This window comes from Adiantum capillus-veneris, chromosome 3 (assembly GCF_014529385.1).
Source record: "Adiantum capillus-veneris isolate H3 chromosome 3, ASM1452938v2, whole genome shotgun sequence".
NCBI classification, from domain to species: domain Eukaryota; kingdom Viridiplantae; phylum Streptophyta; class Polypodiopsida; order Polypodiales; family Pteridaceae; genus Adiantum; species Adiantum capillus-veneris.
The window spans coordinates 132,742,875-132,757,183 of record NC_140933.1 but is presented as its reverse complement, the minus strand read 5'-3'; the positions used below and the strand labels follow the sequence as shown (position 1 = coordinate 132,757,183).

The 14,309-nt window shown below is 42.8% G+C and overlaps 2 protein-coding genes across 2 annotated transcripts; one reads left to right on the top strand and one right to left on the bottom strand.

Moving 5' to 3' along the window:
* Positions 1-3,376: 3,376 nt before the first annotated feature.
* On the top strand, positions 3,377-7,379 carry LOC147461739 (pentatricopeptide repeat-containing protein At1g08070, chloroplastic-like). Its single transcript, XM_086509194.1, has one exon. The coding sequence runs from the start codon at positions 3,660-3,662 to the stop codon at positions 5,217-5,219; it is 1,560 nt and encodes a 519-aa protein (XP_086365320.1). The 5' UTR covers positions 3,377-3,659; the 3' UTR covers positions 5,220-7,379.
* Positions 7,380-7,522: 143 nt separating this feature from the next.
* LOC147461738 (uncharacterized) lies at positions 7,523-8,534 on the bottom strand. Its single transcript, XM_086509196.1, has one exon. It carries the CDS (start codon positions 8,507-8,509, stop codon positions 7,655-7,657), a length of 855 nt encoding a protein of 284 aa, XP_086365322.1. The 5' UTR covers positions 8,510-8,534; the 3' UTR covers positions 7,523-7,654.
* Between the last annotated feature and the right edge of the window lie 5,775 nt (positions 8,535-14,309).

Below are 14,309 nucleotides of genomic sequence, written 5' to 3'. Positions count from 1 at the left end.
CAACCACTCTGTTGACCAATAATATTTTTTCTTCGTTGAGGTAGACTGGGTAGCTAGTTGGTATGATTGTTTCTAGTTCAATCTACCTCTGTCCCAAAACTACGTAAGATATATCAATCCTTTGTTCAATCTACCTCTGTCCTAGAACTACGTAAGATGTATTAATCCTTTGGTCTTGATTTTTTGGCTATTTCTCTCCGAAATGAACTCAAGAAATCACCACAATCGTATACGACCGAGGGGACCAATGGATGATGGAATTCTTGAAGTATCTGATTGTCTCTCCCCATTCTAGTGCTTTTGATGATTTTGGCACATTTTTTTACTAGCTTGCTTGTGTTGCCGCCCAGCTTCATGTCTGCTCAACGTGGTACCAACAACTTATTGTGAGCTCCTACCTGTTTCCATGGGCCCCCTTGGGAGAAGAGTTTTACCTTGTCTATCATATCCCATGTCGTAATGACCCATGCTTAATCTTGGTTTGCTATTGATGCCACAAATTCGGCACAATGGGCCTCCACATGTATCATCACGTTGAACATCCCAATTCCATTCTCCTCCTTGAGTCTAGCAACCCACTCCCAGTTTACCCATTGCCGTGGTAGCGTATCTTTGGAATTATGTTTCCATAAGAAACTTTTCACAGGTTTCAAGAACTTTTCTCAATTGCATTTGGTCATTTTTAGAATTGTCAGAAGAAGGATAATTAAGGGATTGTGAACCAATTGACTACCTTCACTCTAATGTTGAAGGGAAGAAGTACATTTTCCCATCTTCTCACTTGCTCCTAATTTTGTCCATGGCCCACTAAAACTTTTGTTTGTCATTCCTACCTTCAATTGGGCTCCAAGTTGGCAAAACACTACTTCTTTAGAAACAACTTCTCTTAACCATTCAGACAGGGCAAATAAATCATTCTTTGAAAGGGAAATCAGTCTCGACTTTTCAATGTTGCATTTAGAACTTGAGGTTGTGGCAAACAGTTGAACTATTTCTCTAGTCTTTTTAAGTATCTAAGAGGTGGCTTTCAAGAATAATAGAAAATCATCAACAAAAATATTGGCCAGGATTTGTCGGGGAGTTGTTTGTTGTTAGGGAGAGAAAGGCCTTGACTGTCCCCTTCTTATCGCTTGTCTCAAGCATGGTAGTTAGGGGTCGAGAGCCAATTGCAAAGAAGAGAGGGGCCAGAGGCCTTGTTTGATTGACCTTTTGGCTTTGAATTCTCCCACAACTTTATTGGTAAAGAGAAGCTCTAAGTAGCTATCTGCTCCTAGGGTGTGTACCATTTGACACATATGGGGGCCAAAGCCTAGAGCCTTCATACATCTTCTACGTATGACCAGGAAATCCGATCATAGACTTTGTCAAGGTCAGGCTAGAAGAGGAGGAGGATAAATTCCCGTTTGGTGAAGTTTGCATACTCTATGCCGAACATCACTACAAGAATGTTGTTGTAGATTAATCTTCCCTTAATAACGCCATGTTGTGGTACTCATAGCTTCAACTTAATAAACAAGCTCTTTTTTCTTGTATCTTTCGTCTTCTTTCTCACATGTTTTTACTCTATTTCAAGCTTCCGTTCATTATCCTTACATAACTAGCATGATGGAAGCTTGGAAAGAGTAAGTGATGTAGCCATTCCATATATACCTCATTCCTTAGACTTTCTAGTTGAAGATTATGGCATGAAGAGGATAGTAATTACAAGTGACTATTGATTTCTGATCTACATACGCAATAAATTCCATTTTTCGTCTTCAGGCTCCAAAATTGGCAAAACTTGAAGTAGCAATCTTAGGCCCACTTGGCCCTCTTAAGCCTCCTTACCGCTCATGTGCAGTGCTCATACATATGACTTTTTCTCTTGGCAACCTTAGGCAAAAAGAAAAAAGGATTGTTAGTCTCCTTGAGCACCGTTTCACTCTTCTCTCTATTTATTATGGTAAGGCACATTGACCTCTTCTTCCCACATATCATGGAGCAACACCTTCACTCATCTTTGGAGACCCCTACATGTAGCTGACCCCTCGTCTCATTTGTTGCACTTCCCAAGGTATTGTCTCCTCTTGCCTTGCTTTTTCCACTCCCTCAAACCTTCACTTTTGCTAACAACGACCTTGAGCTCTTTAATTACATCTAGATTAGTAATTCAAGATTAGAATGGGATGGCCCCTACGCTTAGTCCGTTTATATGGGTGGATTTAACCAGATACCTTCAAAAATTATGAGCATAGCAGATGGTGCCCTCTCTCTCTCTCTCTCTCTCGTATCTCTTTCTATTGTCAACCACCATGTAGAGCATAGCAGATGGTGCTCTCTCTCTCTCTCTCTCGCGTATCTCTTTCTATTGTCAACCACCATGTAGAGCATAGCAGATGGTGCTCTCTCTCTCTCTCTCTCTCTCTCTCTCTCTCTCTCTCTCTCTCTCAAAAGAAGCCCTACTTGAGGATTTGTCTTCATTACCTCCATTTTGGGTTCGTAGCCCCGTCGGCTTGCCGCAGTGACAATGATTGGAGCCTTTTTTTTTCCTTCTACCAACTTGCAACTCTAGCCAAAATAAGTAAAAGCTTAGTCCACTTTTTAGCTCAATTTGTACGCTTCCTTTTTGGAGGGTTTTGACCCTCCAATGAATTCATGCCTTATGGTATTGCTGTCCTTATTGCATTTCTTAAAACCCTGATAGGAAGTCAAGGTAACGACACTATTAATCACACACATACATCCTCTCCAAGCTCTCGTGCTCTACTCCTATTGCCTACTGGCTCCTTGTTGATTTTATTCAATCATTCAAGAGATTCCTTGGAATCTCCTACCCTTATCCTTAGAACTCAACCTTGGAAGGCAAGAGATTCCTCGAAATTTCCTACTCCCTACCTTGGAACTCAACCTTGGAAGGTCGTTCTCTCAGCCTCTAAGAGGGAATGGAGGGTCGAACTTGCACAGATTTAGCACCATGTGCTCCATGATGGAGCCCGTGACCAACCCACCATTCACGGGGTCTTGTCACGGAAACAACCCATACAATATAAAAAAACTCCCCTAGTACGCTCCTGTATGCTCACCTCTCGCGAGCCCTTAGGGCTGAGTTGCACCCAGGAGGAGTAGGGGTAGTGGGTGGAGAGGGACGCAAGAATCTTACTAATCTTGGAAGTTGTACGTGAATGTAGAAGCTTGCCAATAACCCCACTAATCCATGTAAAATTGCAAGGGTAAAGCTATTCTTTAGGGGAATATCAAAGGGGAGTTTTTCTCTCACCTTTCAAACCAATAGATGTGGTGGCTTTTTCCCTGAATATCAACAGCCTTTTCTTTTCCTCATGGGTGCGACCACATGTTTTCAATATCTTTCAAAAAACCCTCATAACCCTACTAGCATCCAGTGCGACTCAGCTCTTACTCTCGCTGGACACCTCCTACCTCCCTTGTGCGTTCCTCGCTCGACACCTGGCGTCCTTTCCGCCTGATCACACCTACAAAGATTCCATCTGTTTTTCGAATTTTCCCCAGCTGGTAACCCCTACCGAGGATCGATCCATTCTCCGACCTGGCCTCAATTTCCAAGTTCTCCTTCGCGAACCGAACCCTGCATGTCTAAATGGCGCTTGCACAGGAAGTTCCGCAGGTGGTAATGGCACAGGTTGCATGCTTCATGTTGCTGAATGCATCGAAGGTTGGTAAACCCTTACCCACCACTATGCCATGCCCATACAGCCCGCATGCCGAACCCCACATGTGGGTATGCCTTAGATGGCGCCTCCACAGAAAATTCCAGTCTCGATGGCACGGATGCAGGAAACGTAACATGTGGGCTTGGTCTGGATACCCTCTTCGACAAACCTCAACGTGTTGTTACAGTTAGCTCTTTGCTTAAACGCATCGGTAATGCAAAATGTCACCTCGTGGGACATCAAGTTCATCATCATGTTGTTGAATGTGGGCATGGATGGGAATCCCTTCTTAGAAACTGCCTTATGCACATGTATGGCAAATGCGGACTCGTTCAGGAGGCTCAAGCTACGTTTGACCGGCTACCCAATCATGATACCTTCTCATGGAACATCTTAATCAATGTGTATGGACGCAACTTGGGCATAGAGCATGCAAAGAGAGTGTTCAATATGATGCCAAGCCCCAATGTGGTGTCTTGGAATGTGGTGCTTGCTCTATTGACAATGAATGAGCAGCACAAGCAGGCTTTTGATGCTTTTGCCAGAATGCAGATTGAGGCTGTATTACCAAATGAAGTTACTTTGATCTCTGTAACAGATGCTTGCTCCACCTTTGCATCGCTTAAAAAGGGGAAGCGGCTCCATGCCATAGTCAGAAGTGCTGGTTATGAGTGCTTTACAATTGTCGGCACTGCACTCATTAATATGTATGGGACGTGTGGGCATCTATACACTGCAAGAAATATTTTTAGCACCTTGCCTTGCCAAGACGTGGTGTCATGGACGGCATTAATTGGAGGGCTTGTGGAAAATGGCTGCAATGAAGAGGCGTTGGAGTGCCTCCAAAACATGCAGTCCGAAGGTGTGTCTTCAAATGACATTACTTTTATACATGCCATGGAGGCTTGCGGCAACATGCCTCTATTGGAAGTAGGGCTGGAGATTCACCACGCAATTCTAATCATGTGCTTTGATCAGAAGATTAAAGTCAGGAATGCCCTAATTGACATTTATAGCAAGTGTGGAAACTTGGGGCTTGCTTTGAGAGTGTTCAAGAGTACGCATCAACGAAGCGACGTTACTTGGAACGCCATGATTGCAGCATTTGGGCAGCATGGATGTGGCAAGGAAGCATTGGCTTTGTTTTGGAGAATGCAGGCACATAGCATAAAACCAGACGTTATCACCTTTATTTCTGTGATGAATGCATGCAGCCACGTGGGATTGGTTGAAGAAGGGTGGTGTCTGTTCCTTCACATGTATGACGGTGGATATGCGCATGAGATCGACCATTATGTGTGCATTATCGACTTGCTTGGACGTGCTGGCCGCTTGGATGAAGCAGAGGAAGTGGTACTGAAGTGTCCTTCTGGCAGTGGGTTGGTAGCATGGCTCTGTCTGCTTGCTGCGTGCAAACTTCATGGTAATGCAGAAAAGGGTTCTTATGCTGCAGGCCAGTGTTTCAAGCTTGATCAGACTCATTCTGCTGCTTACATAGTGCTTTCAAATATATATGTGGATTTAGTTTTTTCAGATCTGCAAGACCTTTAAAAAGCCTTTGCAGAGTGAGTCCTTAGGTGGTAGTGGAAAGAGCTCACAGATGTACATGCGAAATGTACCTCACACGCTAATGACTTCTGCTATCAACCTCCTCATTGCATGCATCAAAACACCTCGAAGGTGTTTTGTTATGTCATCTATAGGAGCAGGACCATGGAGCACAGATGGCCATGTATAGGGACAAACCTTGCCATGTATGGGGACAAACCTTAAGTCAAATCTGGCATAATACAAGTTAAGTACCTAGCCAAGGTTGACAACATTGAGAGTTGTACGCGCACCTCTTGGGTGAATGCTTACGTAGTGACACACATATCTCTTAAGGAGCTCCATATTGTTCTGGTATCAAGCTCAATGTGGTGGTCCAAGGGATTAGGATGTTCATTAGTTTGGGAGTAACTGATGGGTGTTCTGAATGGGAGCTTGTCAAAAACCATCAACCAACACCTTATCTATGGAGTACCATGCTTTAGTTGGTACTTTCTACCGATTTGTGCATTTGGGATCCAGGTTCTAGGGAATTCCAAACCACAATTACTTGGAACCATACTTGTTCAGAATCATGCACTGGGTGTCTATTGGCAGCAGCGATGTGTATTAAGTTACATTAGGTTTTTTGGCTTTCTAAAACAAGCCTTAGAGGAGAAGAGAGTGAGGCGGACATTCAAAATTTTATTATTTGTGAACAATTTAGTTTGTCAATAAGTCCTTTCATTTCACAGTCTAACATAGGTACATGACTTGATTCTTGATGGTTTTTAAGGTAATGGTTCCTAAAGGGGGCCAAGAGGGCGCCTTCTACCATCAGACGTGGTATGGATCGAGTAGGTTAGACTTAACGACTCCTTACATGCAAGAAAGTGTGTAGATTCCAGAATTTGGGATTCTAAATCCAAACTTATTGGCTAACACTCTGGACTTCTTTCAAGTTGTTTGCTTTTAAATTCCTATTGTTGCCTTCTAGCCATCAGCTATGTCTATTTTTGCACTAGTACAGCCAAGCACGGAACACAAGATTGATCCTCACTTATGGTATGGATGTGAAATATCATCACTGTTATGAAGCCGTGTGACCATTGCGGCAGCTTATAATTGCTTGTATCAATTACATATTACGGATGGTTGTTAGTTTGTTGAGTCTTTTGTGCAAGATACAGTTGTCTCTCAACCGTTACTCCATCTGATGGTGTTAGGCCAGGCTATATGAGAGGTTAACTACATGTTCTGATGTACAACATGCTTCGGTGAGCATGATTGATGAGTATGTAGCTGTTTCCTTATAGCAAATTTTTATCTGACCGCATGTTTGAGGTATGCTTGTAGCCAAGGACTCTTCTTCCTACATTAGCTGGCCAATGTTTCCTTACAAACTAGCTCCGAGTGTCTGATGGTATTGTTGGATTCCAGATAGTCCACATGAGATCTTAGGAGGCTTAGACATCTATTGAGGTGTTAGTCTGGCACACCATAAACTTGGGCATGCTCGACCAATGTTTCGCCAAGTGTGGATGGCCAAGTCTATATGAAGGGGACTCCTATGGTTGGGTGGTGAACTTCTGTCAATGCTCATATGTTAGAGAGCTCATGCCAGAGAGCTTAACTCGAGAAGTCTTATGAGAAGCTATGCTGCCTCGAGTTTGGAGATTTTTTCCATAGACTTTCCAGCGCCATCTATATTTGAGCATGCTTTGAATGGTAGAACCACCCCATGGTAATTCTTTGACAAGCCAGTTGGGTCAAGTTTTTCCAATCTAAAGAAACCTTCTGTGAGATGCAGACAAACGAAACCTTCTGTGAGAGGAAGAAAGGTGCTATTGACTTGCTTCACCACACTAAGGATCTCTTTTTCAATGTAGAGGGTGGTTGAACAATTCTCCAAATTGCAAGTGCATTCAAGTGGTGCACTACATTGGATGAGGTGAAGGAGGAGGTTAGCGAGGTATGTCGGGCAGCCTCCCATAATGACCCTATAGGGGTGGCTCTTACGACCATTGAGACATTATCCATTAAATGCTTGACAATAAGGATAAGAGTGTTGAAAACTACTGCCCCTTTATGCCACACTTATGCATTTTTTTTTACATCTAAACAGCAAGGTACCAGGATGCTGCGACAAAAGGAAACTATGTAAGTGGAGAAATACACCTCAAATAGTTTCCTAAGAACATACTCATTCTTAGAAGAAAATACACGCGAACTATTTCCCTGTCTGTAGTTGCAATCACGCACCTTTCCAATACAGAACAATTTGAGAGTAAAAAGTGTCATGGAAAGCTATAAACATGCCACTTACATGATAAAAGAACCACTGTCTGTACCTTGACAGATTATAATTCAAATATTTTCTGTATTTACAATGGTTTGCCACAGTTGGCAAGAGATAAATTAATAAAAATGCCCGTAACCGCTTGCAATTCTGCGTTCATTCAGATTGGCTTGAAATTGCGGTATGCCACTACGGCATAAAATGGGTCTTTCTGGGTGGCTTTGAACAAGCTTAGAAGCCAATCAAGAGGCGAAGATGGCTTTGTTGGAGAAGTTGAATGCAGATTGCCTCGAACTACATCCGGCTCAGTAAAGCCATCTATGCATTGAAAATATTGAACCACCAGTTGAATGCGGCTCACTGCAGTGCCCTCCCTCCAAGCCGCAATGGCCTTCTCGTAAAACATGCGATTGCTAAAGCTTACAATGCACACACCGCCTGGCCGCAACATCCGGTAAATCTCTGCAAACACTTGTTCTGGCTTTTGAAGATACTGAACACTCACAGTGCATATGATTGCATCGAAGCTGCCGTCTGCCGCCTCAAAGATCGGGTCCTGGTTGAGGTCCTTGACAAAGAAAGAGTTGAGGCGCTTGTTACGAGCAAGCTCTGCAGCATTGAGGCCATGGCCAATGACGCGAGTGTAGGTGATTTCAGGGGGAAGGTGGCTGACCCAAGAGCTCATGAGATCAAGGATTTCTGAGTTGGGAGGGATACGATCCCTGTAGAGTTGGGTGAGGGTCTGCAAGAAGGCGTCGTCGACATGGGTGACGAAGCGGGGGAATGAGTAGAAGCTTCTGTCAGAGGAGGGGTCGAGCTTGGTGCGGCCCTCATTGCTGAGAACAAGCCTTGTGATAGCTCCGCTTCTTTGCTGTTCCTCTTCACGGCCAGCTTGGCGAGCCAATATGGTTGTGCGTGCTGCTGCTGCTCGCCCGCCATAGACGTCCGCCTTGGAGAGGACTATGTTCGGTACATGGGTTAAACTACTAGCCATGGAGGTCGGATAGGAACTCATATGGCTGCACCAGTCAAAACTATCCTTGCCACGTGTGAAGAAGAAGAAGAGAATTTTGACATCGTAGGAAACTATCCCAAGAGACCTCAATGATCTATCCTAGGAGCATTGAACTCAAGACTTGATATTCAATAGGGAAATGGCATAACCAATCTACCACACTTGGGTGAGAGGAAGGTTTGCACACACACACCCCCCTTGTGCTCAATATCGAGCCTTCACCCAACTTCGAAGAGCTACCGAGCCGCTAGCCGAATCCACCATGTGCTAAGTAATGCTATTTGTGGAAAGGACCACACCTCAAAAGAAGTTGCCATAGTTGTTATATTTCCCGAGCCACTTTGAAGCACGAAGAGTGGCGGCGTAGTTTTGTGTTGCCACATTAGAGTGTCACAAATGTTTATTGTAATGGGATTTTTTCTCATGATGATGATTCTACAGTAATTCTTTTTTATGATGATGATTCTGCACTTTTTGATGATGATGATTCTGCACTTTTTGATGATGATGATTCTGGAGTAAATCTTCTTTATGAGGATCATTCTGCAGTTAGGTGCTACTTTTTGTAATGATGGGAAAAACTTATGTAAAGGGTCTTGAAATGGTCTTTGGTTGAAGTGAGTTGTGATTGCCTACATTGTAATTACTTTTGTTTTGTTCCAAAGAAAGATCCTTCCATTAGTTGAAAAAACCCGCCTAATGGGCTACAAACTGCCCCTACTAGAGAGGGCTACATCAAAGGGTGGGGAGACTCTCCCTATGAAAAGTCCAATGATGGTCGAATCAAGATATGGGAGGAGGAAACAATCACACTTGTGGGTGGTAGTGCCATCTAGGTGCCCCATGAGCTATGGTGAAGAAAGGACCTGGTTGCCAAAGTTGCAAGAAAACCTCACGGTACTCCCGCATGTATTCGGGGCTGCTCCGAAGCCTCCCAAAATGGCCCTTAAGCCTATAAATTAGCTCTAGCCATATGTCTCGTACAGTCTCAACCATTGGCACATGTCCAACCTCGAAGATGCAGAAGCATCGGGCTCTCCAAATAAACCAAAGTATCAAACTATAGATGAGCTCCCAACAACTCTCTTTATCTCTTCTCCACTCCTGAGATACAAGCTTTGTGGCAGGCTGAAGTCTAGGCCAACCCTCCCAAATCACAATCATCCTGCTGACTAAAGTCATCTCGAAGCGAAGTGCTGGGCTCGTAAGGGTGGACCAAGTTGCAACATCCCATGTATACTGGCAAAAGTTCAGCCATCAATCAAAGTATTTGAAGTCAGACCTGATGTGCCATGGGGTAGTCCCATAGACAGTAGCCTTGTGTTTGAAGTTGTATGGTCACAGGCAAAACATGTAGCAGAGTGACCATTGTGCACGAACCAAATCCCAATTGGAGTAACCCAATAGTTTACTAGCCACCACTAGAACATAGTGACTCTTTTTAGTTGTCTGTTATCCCACATACACCCCCAAAAATCTTCCAAGAAACTCAGATGTGAGATCCTCCTCCCACTAATAATCCGTTGTAGCAGGACAAATGTCCCTCCGTGCTGCAAGTATGTGATGTCTCAGCCGTGCTATGTACCGGCAGAAAGGAGTCCTCGAGTGATCGACAAGAGTAAAAGGGTTACCCGAAAACCACTCCCTCGGCTCCCACTTCACTTGCACCAAGGAGCGGCTCTCCCACACCCATAATCACCAGTATCCAGACTTAAGAGCTGACATGTCTGGGTCTACCACTCTAGTCCTCCCCTTGATGCCCACAACTTGGATTTGCTAGAAGCATCATTCAACCAAAGGGGCACTTTGTTTGGACCCCCAATTGAGTGAAAGCCCCCATCCAACAGGAAGCCTCCAACTCAAGAGGGATGTGCCACTTTGTTGGTATAGCCTCTACAATATCTTGACACAGGCTCCCAAGATCAAAGCTCAAATCAAAACGGTCCTCCCATCTCTTACTTAGGCCCACTCTGCCCATCTCCGTGAAAATCCAACAAGTGCAAGGGCTCCATGGGTTTGCTGTCTATGGGACTTTGGCACGAATCCCGTGAAGCAACACCTCCTTCCAAAGCTCCTCCCCTGTTAGCAGCGGCTAACACAAGCTACACCACATATGCATCAAGCAGGAGATATCTATGGATGTCACAATATTTCCCACTCACTTTGTAAAGTCTTGGGCTCACTTGGAGTTCCAAAGTTGTGTATGGTAGTTTAAGGGCTCAAGCTTAAACCCATAGTACAAGGGAAAGTGGTGAAAGCCCTTAATTAAAAGGAAGCCTGTGTAAGGAGGCTTTATTCTTGAGTATCCACTGTTGAGGATCCACTTTTGAGAGCTCCCTCTCTTTAGAGTGTTCACTCTTTGGCTTAGCCTTGAGCTTAATGTCTATGCTTGAGAGGCTAGTGCTAACCATTGTAATTAGTGTAAGCTCTTCTTGATTAATCTAATTCTTATTTTCTCATTAGTCACTTCTTCTCTACATTTCATCTTGTCATGAAGTAGTATTACACTTTCATTATTCTAGATTTGAGAGATGTATGTACTTCTTGCTAGTAACCACTCTTATCTCTCTACGAGCAATTGATTTGTGATATTTAGCATCATAAATTAGGGTGATTAAGTTGGGTCTTAATCTTCTAATTTGTGTGTGTGTCCTATCCTTTGCTTGTGTGTGTAGATAGGTTTTATGGAGCTCTAGCACCATTCACCTCGTGTGTGTAAGCTATTGATGAAGTGCCTTAATTGACATGTGGTAATTAATGTGTGCTTATCATTAGTGTGTTTGTAGTTTCTAGTCTATGGCAAGTCGGACTTCGGTGGGTTTAGGAGATTAATTGATTAGTGATTAGAGTAGGTTTAGAGTTAGTCTTGCCATGGCTAATCTCTACTTGCAATGGAGAGGTGATCTCTTGAATCCTCTATTCCATTCATCTTAGGCTTGTGCTTCCATGCCCTAGCCGGGTTGCTCGATCCACAATTTGACAATTTTGTGGGTTGCGATTAGGTCGTGCTACAAAGCATCCCTACATTTGGCGTCGTTGTTGCCAGGGATCGATAACCTAAGCTATTGAATTTAGGATGTGTAGAATAGAGTAATTTCATTACTAATTTCTCGGTTTTTGAGTTTGTGTAACTTAATTTTGGTGTGATTTGATGATTGTAAATTGATGCTAATGTTGAGTTATGAATACCCCAAACCCCCAATTGCACTAATTTCATGCTAACCCTTGCTAACTTCGCTTCTTTCCATGCTAATTATACTAATTTCTACTAATTTTGGCTAACCATACTAACCTAACCACTGACATTTGAAGTGTAAAGTATGTGAAATCCCCTTGCAAGAGGTGGAATCATCACTCTAATAAAGATAATTGTGCTAATTTGTGCCTAATTTGAGGATTTGAGTGTGTGATTTTTTGACCTACAAATGGTCAATTTTGGAGCCGAATTGATGGTGCACACACTTGTGATGGTAATGATGCGACTCCGCGTGGAGCAAAGGAATAGCTTGGAGTGTAATTATGATGTAAGTGCACTCACTTGTTATGTCAATTTTTGATTGATTAATGAGGTTCAATGTTGTTAATCATTTGCTAAAATTAGGTGTGTAACACAAATTGACCTACACTTTGCACCTAATTTGATACACTTTGAATTAAATTGATAGTCAAATTGTGACTAATGAACTTTGTGTGTATCCAAATAATGCTTGATTCCTATCAAGAATTCACGTGTGTGCATAAAAATCATAGTGTGTATGCACACACCAAAGAGGAAAAAAACTGTCAAAAATTTCAAGTGTGTGTGCACCTAATCTTTAGTGTGTGCATGCATATAAAGTGATGGAATTGATGATACATGAGTATGCAATCATGTAAAGGATGTGTATGTTAGGCTAATTCAATCATTGGATAAGCCTAATTGCCAAAAATTTGGGCAAAAATTGAGTGTGTGCGCCTATCCAAGACCACTTGCTTATTTATGATTAATGGTCAATTAGGACACATAAATGATTTTTGATTATGAAATTTTCATGAAAATTATCTAAAATCATTAGGTATAAGCCTAAATTCAGTTCCAATTGCAAAAAAATTGATCGTTTGTGCTTAATTTTTGAGTGTGTGCATTGCTTGATTGGGTGAAAATAGTTCAATTTTTTAGAAATTGAGCATGCATGCATTCATTTATGCTTGATTGAGTTTGCAATTTGTGCATTGCAATGTGGAATTGATGTAATTTTTTCATAAAATTTTGGCCTAAATTTGGGTGTGTGTGCCTACTCAATGGCATGTGCAATCCGGTTCTTGAATGAATAATTGGTATTTTTACCAATTATGATGATTAATTTGGCCAAATAATTGATGTGTATGCCAATTTGATGGGAATTGGTAGAAGCTTCATTGAATTGTGCCTTTGCAAATGCTATAATCAATTGTGTGTAACCGTACAAACCAAATGATAAATCCGATTTGATTTGGATGATTAGGGCTTTGAGATATGAGCAATTAAATTTGCAATGATTAAAAACCGGGTTTGAATTTACCAATGTTTTGTGCCAATTGGGTTTGCCTTATTGTGGATATCCGCGGATATGAGCAACTTGAGTTGCAATGATTGATAAATTGGATTGAATTGGCAATTGAAAGAAAATCAGGCATTAGAGAAGCTTGTGTGCATTTCCCGATTGATTGATTCAAATTTGAAATCAAAACCAAAAACGCGAATGGATTTGTAGGTCATTTGTTTTGAGAATGATTTGGATTTTTGGGATTAATTTGTGTACATCATTTATCCACTGCTTTAGAACAATGATGCAATTGCAAGCCGGATTTGAAATTTATCAGTTGCAAACATTTTTTCACTACTAAGAGGGAATGTGCATTGAGTATTTCCATAACTTTTGATAGCGGTTTCGATCATCACGTGTGCAAAGGATAGTGATTTTGATTGCAAAATCTCTTAAGGAAAATGCTTGCGAAATGTCCAATACATGCTCGGGCCACTTCCAAACACATACACGATTGCTTCGTGGGAACCTCTTCTTAAGAATTAAAAAATAAAAAAAATAAAAAAATGTGTCGAACAACTTCTTGGTCTCTCTCTTTCTCTCTCTTGAATTGCATGGCGAATTAATTTATTTATTTCGGACTCACATACACACCCACGACGCCTGCTGGATTGGCTTAGCATTACCCCACACTCACACACAAAACAACACCCAAGTGACCTAGCTGTGCGCAGCTTTTCCTACAAGTTGAAGACACACACATGTCGCGACTCGAATACCCTTCAATGATCCCCACTTTTTTTGCCACTGCTTCAGGTCGGGACATGGCATCTCTCGCCCTATTGAGTGAAAACCCTGCACTTAATGCTCGCGCACCTACAACCAGCCCACTGGCTGCTTCAGATGCACTGCTGTAGGCCCACCTCACCCAAAATAGCAAACACATGCACACAGTAGAAGCGGGATCAGCTGGATGGATGCGTCACTGGGTAACTCGGCGCCACCTCTCTCGTGCCTGCTTTGTTGACCTTCCACACACAAACACACACACACATACTCTGCACTGCCTTCTGAGGCTTTCAAAGCCCACAAAACCCGCCTTCTCCACTGGATGCCAAATATGGCGTAATCACTCATACACGCACACACACACTCGCGATGCACCCCGCCAACTATGGCGAATCACAAATTCCCTAGCTGCCTCACAAAAGCAGGGCGCCATTGCGTTCTGCATGGCTTGGAGACTCTTGGCCGGCGGTGTCCCCACCATCTCCTCCCACACTGCAGTTTTTCGT